This window comes from Rhincodon typus, unplaced genomic scaffold (genome assembly GCF_021869965.1).
Source record: "Rhincodon typus isolate 14 unplaced genomic scaffold, sRhiTyp1.1 hic_rhity00003659, whole genome shotgun sequence".
NCBI classification, from domain to species: Eukaryota; Metazoa; Chordata; class Chondrichthyes; order Orectolobiformes; family Rhincodontidae; genus Rhincodon; species Rhincodon typus.
The window spans coordinates 4,928-11,430 of NW_025969297.1; the positions used below are offsets into that span (position 1 = coordinate 4,928).

Consider the following 6,503-nt stretch of genomic DNA (forward strand, 5'->3'; position numbering starts at 1 on the left):
TCCCGAGCACGTTTCTCCACCTACGTATCATTTCATCTACCTTCTGGCTTGGACAGCTGGCTACTCGACCTCGTCTGTTGGACATCCAGTGGCTCATCCCGTCCCTCCCTCCCTGCACACACCCCCGCTCCCCATGGTTCCAGCAGCCTGCTGTATACCCCCTCCCACCCCATTTGCCCCAGTAGCTGGTTCTCACTCTGAAACAACATGCTCTCTCTTCCATGCCTGGTGACGTGCCTTGTGCCTGCTTGTACAATGTGTGGTGCCGTTTGTCTCTGTCTCCCCCTCGAAATACGTCCGCCTCTCTTCGATTTCGTTTCTGTTCATGAACTCCGCATGTGCACGTTGAGGTTGGGGGGTGGTCTTCACACCGGGAGTTGGGGGTGGGGGGCGGCTCTCCCCTCAACTACCCACTCCCCCCCCACCCCTCACAATTTGCTCTGACTATGTAAACATGTCACGCTGTAATTACGACCTCCCGCCACTGGTGGCGATGTGGGACATCGGTCGTGCAGGCCAGACTGGGAAAGGGGTGGCGGATTTCCTTCACTTGGAGGGGAGGGGAGGGGGGCACTGAGTCAGCTTGGTTCGGGACAGTCGGTGCACGGGTGACCTCGGCTCTCTTTTCCCTATCGTCCAGAGGATGAAGAAACAGGCTCCCCGGCTCCTCCAGCCCGTTCAACAAGATCCCAGCTGATCTGATTAGCCTACCTTCCCCTCCTGCCCCTCACCCCCATCCACCCCCACCCCGAGATTTTAAAAAGTCATGAGGGGTATTTTTGTTTTTACACACAGAGGGTGGTTCGAATGAACTTCCAGAGAAAGTGGTGGATGTGTGTACAGTTACAACGTTTAAAAGACATTTGAATAAGTACATTGACAGGAAAGGTTTGGAGGCATATGGAGCAGGCAGGTGGGACTAGTTTGGGATTATGTTCAGCATGGACTGGTTGGGCCCAAGGGTCTGTTTCCATGCTGTAGGGCTCTATGACTTGGCTTCCACCATGTTTTGAGAACTTCGGGATGCCTGGGCTTCAAGGGTTCAGATTATGAAGAGTGATTACACAAATGGGGCCTGTTTTCTGTAGAATGGAGAAGGCTAAGGGGGTGATCTGATTGAAATCCTGAAAATATTAACAGGAGAAACCAGGGTGGGTGAAGATAACCTCTTTGCACTGGCTGAGGGATTCTCGAACGAGGGGAAAATAGCTGACAATTAGGGCCAGAGCATCCAGGAGAGATGTTAGCGAGCATTTCTACACACAAAGGGTGGCAGGGGGTTTGGAACTCCCTTCCACAAATGGCAGTGAATGCTGGACCAGCTGTTAGTTTTAACCCTCCCAAAACGCACCACCTCCCGCTTGTCCGGATTAAATTCCGCCTGCCATTTCTCCGCCCAATTTTCCAACTGATCTTTATCCACAACTCCTCCAAGGTTGTTAAGCAAAGATACTGAAGGGGGTGTGGGGAGCGACGGGCAGGCCGATGGAGTGAGGCCACAGATCAGCCATGATCGCGTTGAATGGCAGAACAGGCTTGAGGGGCTGAATGGCCTACTCTTGTTCCTGGGAAGAGAGATCCAAAGGCTCACTGCCGTCTGAGAGAATAACAATCTCATCGCTGTCTTAAACAGGTGACCCCCTGGCTTTTAAGCCGTGACCCCTGTTTCTAGACTCTCCCACAAGAGGAAACATCTCTCTCACAATCATAGTTTAAGTCAGTACAGCGTAGGAACAGGCCCTTTGGCCCACCGTGTCTGTGCCAGCCATGATGCCATTCCTAACTAATCCCATCTGCCTGCACACAGTCCATATCCCTCTGTTACCCGCCTGTTCATGTGTCTGTCTAAAGGCCTCTTAAACATTGCTATCCTATCTGCTTCTACCACCTATTGAGTATAGGAGTTGGGAGGGTCATGTTGGGGCTGTACAGGACATTGGTTAGGGCCACTTTTGGAATACTGCGTTCAATTCTGGTCTCCCTGCTGCAGGAAAGATATATTGTTAGGTTAGATGGGTTGGCCATGTTAAATAGCCCAAAGTGTCCAGGAATGTGCAGGCCCAGTGGGTTAGCCATGGGAAATGCCAGGTTACAGGGATAGGATAGGGGGAGTGGGTCTTGATGGGATGCTGTTCAGAGGGTCGGTGCAGACTCAATGGGCCAAATGGCCTGCTTCCACACTGTAGGTATTCTATGAAACTTGAAAGGGTTCAGAAAAGATTTACAAGGATGTTGCCGGGTTGGAGGGTTTGAGCTACAGGGAGGGGCTGGATTGGCTGGGGCTATTTTCCCTGGAGCGTCGGAGGCTGAGGGGGTGACCTTATAAATGTTTATAAAATCATGAGGGGGCATGAATAGGGTGAATAGGCAAGGTCTTTTCCCCCAGGGGTGGGGGGGGTCCAAAACTAGAGGGGCATAGTTTAAGGTGAGAGGGGGAAAGATTTAAAAGGGACCTGAGGGGTAACATTTTCGAACAGAGGGTGGTGCGTGTGTGGAACGAGTGCCAGAGGAAGTGGGTGGGGACTGGTACAGTTACAACATTTAAAAGGCATCTGGATGGGGACATGGATGGGAAGGGGTTAGAGGGATATGGGGCCAAATGCTGGCAAATCGGGATTGGATTAATTTAGGATATCTGGGTCAGCACGGATGAGTTGGGCCAAAGGGTCTGTTTCTATGCTGTACAGCTCTATGACTCTATGACCTCCCCCCGGCAGCGTGTTCCAGGCACTGACCATCCTCTGTAAAACAAAATTTTCATCTCACATCTCCTTTAAACTTTCCCCCTTTCTCCTTAACCCCATGCCCCCACATATATGACATTTTCACCCTGGGGAAAAGACTCTGACTAGCTTCCCTATCCATGCCTCTCCAAATTTTATAGACTTCTATCAGGTCACCCCTCAACCTCCAATGCTCCAGCAAAAACAATCCAAGTTTGTCCAGCCTCTCCTTACAGTTAATACCCTCCAATCCAGGCAGCATCCTGGTAAGACTCTTCTGCACCCTCTCCAAAGCCTCCACATCCTTCCTCCAGTGCAGTGACCATATTACTCCAAATGTGGCCTAACTAAAGTCTTATACACCTGCAACATGGTTTGCCAGCTTTTATACTCAATGCCCCGACTGATGAATGCAAACATGCCAAATGCCTCCTTTACCACCATATCCACTTGTGTTGCCACTTTCAGGCAGCTCTGGACTTGCACTCCAAGATCCCTCTGTATATCAACACTCCTAAGGGTCCTGCCATTTACTTGCATTTGACCTCCCAAAATGCATCACCTCATATTTGTCCAGATTAAACTCCATCTGCCATTTCTCCACCCAACTTTCCAACTGATCTATATCCTGCTGTATCCTTTGACAGCCTTCCTCAACTATCCACAACTCCTCCAACGTTGTTGCTGTCTGCAAACTTACTAATCAGACCACTGATATTTTCATCCAAATCCTCTGTATATTACAATCATCAGAGGTCCCAGCACTGATCCTTGTGGAATACCACTGGTCATAGACCTCCAGTCAGAGAAAAACATCCCTCCAAAACCACCCTCTGTCTTCTTTGGCTGAGCCAATTTTGAATCCGACTTCCCGAGTCACTGCGGATCCCATGTGACGTAGAGTCATAGAGTCACACAGCACAGAAACAGACCCTTCGGCCGAGCCAGTCCACACCAACCATGTTCCCAAACTAAACCAGTCCCACCTGCCTGCTCCTGGCCCATATCCCTCCAAACCTTTCCTATCTGTGTACTTATCCAAATGTCAGGAAGTTCATTCTACACACGGATCACCCTCTTGTGTAAAAGTAAAGTTGCCCCTCCTGTCCTTTGTAAATCTTTCTCCTCTCACCTTAAAAATATGCCCCCCTAGTCTTAAAATCCCCCACCCTAGGGAAAAGACCCTTGCTATTTACCTTATCTATGCCCCTCTTGATTTTTAAAATCTCTATAAGGTCATCCCTGAGTCTCCTACGCTCCAGTGGAAAAAGTCTCAGCCTATTCAGCCTCTCCTTATAACTCAAACCCTCCATTCTTGGCAACATCCTGGTGAATCTTTTCTGAACCCTTTCCATTTAATAATATCCTTCCTATAACGGGGCAACCAGAACTGGACACAGTGCTCCAGAAGAGGCCTCACCAACGTCCTGTACAACCTCAACATAATGTGCCAACTTCTACACTCAAAGGTATGAGCAATGAAGGCAAGCATGCCAAACGCCTCCTTACCCACTCTGTCTACATGTGACACAAACTTCAAACAATTATGTACCTGAACCCCTAGGTCTCTTTGTTCTACAACACTACCCAAGACCTTACTTTTAATTGTTCTGCCCTTGTTTGTTTTACCAAAATGCTGGACCAAGCTAGCATGAGGGACCTCTCAAATGGTTTAGTCAAGTCCATGTACATAACATCCACTGCCCTACCCTTATCAATCATCTTCATCACTTCCTCATAAAAACTCAATCAAATTTGAGGCAAGACCTCTCCTGCATAAAGCCGTGTTGACTACCCCTAATGAGTCAATTCTTTTCCAAATGTGAGGAAATCCTGTCCCCAAGAATCTTCTTCAATAATTTCCCAACCACAGATGTAAGGCTCACTCGCCCGTAACTTCCTGGATTAGCCCTGCTGTCCTTCTGAAAACACCCTCAGGATCTTGTAAGGGGAGGGAATGGCCTAGCGGTATTATTGCCAGAGTATTAATCCAGAGACCCAGGTGATGTTGTGGGGACATGGGTTCGAATCTTGCCCATGGCAGATGGTGGAGTTTGAATTCAATAAAAATCTGGAATTAACAGATTAATAATGACCATGAATTCATCCATTTGGTTCACTAATATCCTTTAGAGAAGGAAACTGCCATCCTTACCTGGCCTGGCCTACACGTGACTCCAGACCCACAGCAATGTAGTTGACTCTTAACTGCCCTCTGGGCAATTAGGGATGGGCCATAAATGCTGGGCCTAGCCAGCAACACCCACATCGCACGAATGAATCATAAAAAAAAAATTTAAGCATGGCTAATCCACCACAGTTTGCACATCCCTGGAAACGACAGTGTAATTTAACATGGCCAACTCACCTAACGTAGGCAGCCAATGCCACACTGATCCCACAAATGGTTTCGAGGGCAGGGAAGTCTCACTGTGATTGTACATGGTGAGGCCACACCTGGTGGATTGTGTGTGTGGTTTTAGGGATCTCCATATCTGAGGAAGTCTATTCTGGCAACGGAGGGAGTGCAGCGAAGGGTTTCCCAGACTGATCCCTGGGACAGCGCAGACTGATGGACGGAGAGAGACTGGATCACTGGGAGTTTAGAAGAATGAGGAGGGAGGGAGTCACATAGAAACCTGTAAAATTCTCACGGGACTAGACACGGCGGGGGGAAATGCAGGAAGGATGTTCCCGATGACCGGGAGGAGGGAGTCCAGAAACAGGGGGTTGCGTTATAAAGGAGACGGGATAGGACTGAGATGAGTTCAGAGGGATGAGGTGGGGGTCATTGGAACTAATGAGATTCCTGAGGGGCTTGAGGGGTGAAGCCCTGAGAGGTTGATGGGGACGGGAACCTGGAACATGATGGGGTTTAGGTGGAGCAATGTTTCGGTCGTGCGTGGACCAATCAATATTTAAAGACAGATTCCTGGCCCCTCGGAGAATTGGGGGGCGGTGGGGGGTTGTGTGTGCGGAGACTGGGAGCAGTCAGGAAGCAGGAGCCTGGGAATTGACAGGCTGAGTGGACTCAAGGGCCTGAATGACTTTGTTTTTGGTCCGGGAATGTGACAAGGAGTTGACTGAACAAATTGCATTTCTCTCCTTCCTAATCAAACACCCCAACACGTCTGGCACCTTCCCCTTCTCCCTATACCCTCACTCCTCCCTTTCTCCCCACTCACTCCTCCTGTTCTTTCCACTTTCTCCCTCCATGCCCTGACCATCCCTCCTCCCCTCTCCTTTCCTTCCCTCCTCACCTACACTTTCTCTTCTCCCCTCCCTTGGCCCTCCCCCCCCCCTCCCACTTTCCCTCCCTCTGTGCCCTAACCTTCCACCCATAGCTGGTTCGTGATAATGCAGATCTTCGCTGTGAGCTCCCTAAGCTGGAGAAACGACTTCGAGCTACAGCTGACCGGGTCAAGGCGCTGGAGGGTGCACTGAAGGAGGCTAAGGAGGGTGCCATGAAAGACCGTCGGCGCTACCAGCTGGAGGTCGACCGCATCAAGGAGGTCGTGCGCTCAAAAAACACTCCACGGCGTTCGCACTCCGCCCAGATCGGTGAGTGTCCACCATCCCAACCCCCACCAGGTACTGTCCCCGACTGTCACTGTGTGACTATCACTGTCATTGTCACTGTTATTCTCATTGTCTGATTGTCACTGTCCAACTGTCACTGTCCGACAGTCACGGTCATTCTCACTGTCCAACTGTCACTCTCACTCTCACTGTCACTGATTGTCACGGTCATTCTCACTGTCCGACTGTCACGGTCATTCT

General features: G+C 50.0%; 1 protein-coding gene across 1 annotated transcript in view; it reads left to right on the forward strand.

Moving 5' to 3' along the window:
* Positions 1-6,503, forward strand: part of LOC125481806 (kinesin heavy chain-like) — a 14,901-nt gene that overhangs the window by 4,600 nt on the left and 3,798 nt on the right. The window contains exon 5 of the mRNA XM_048593719.1: positions 6,068-6,284. Within this exon, the coding sequence (XP_048449676.1) occupies positions 6,068-6,284 (217 nt within the window). The remainder of the gene's footprint in view (positions 1-6,067; positions 6,285-6,503) is intronic.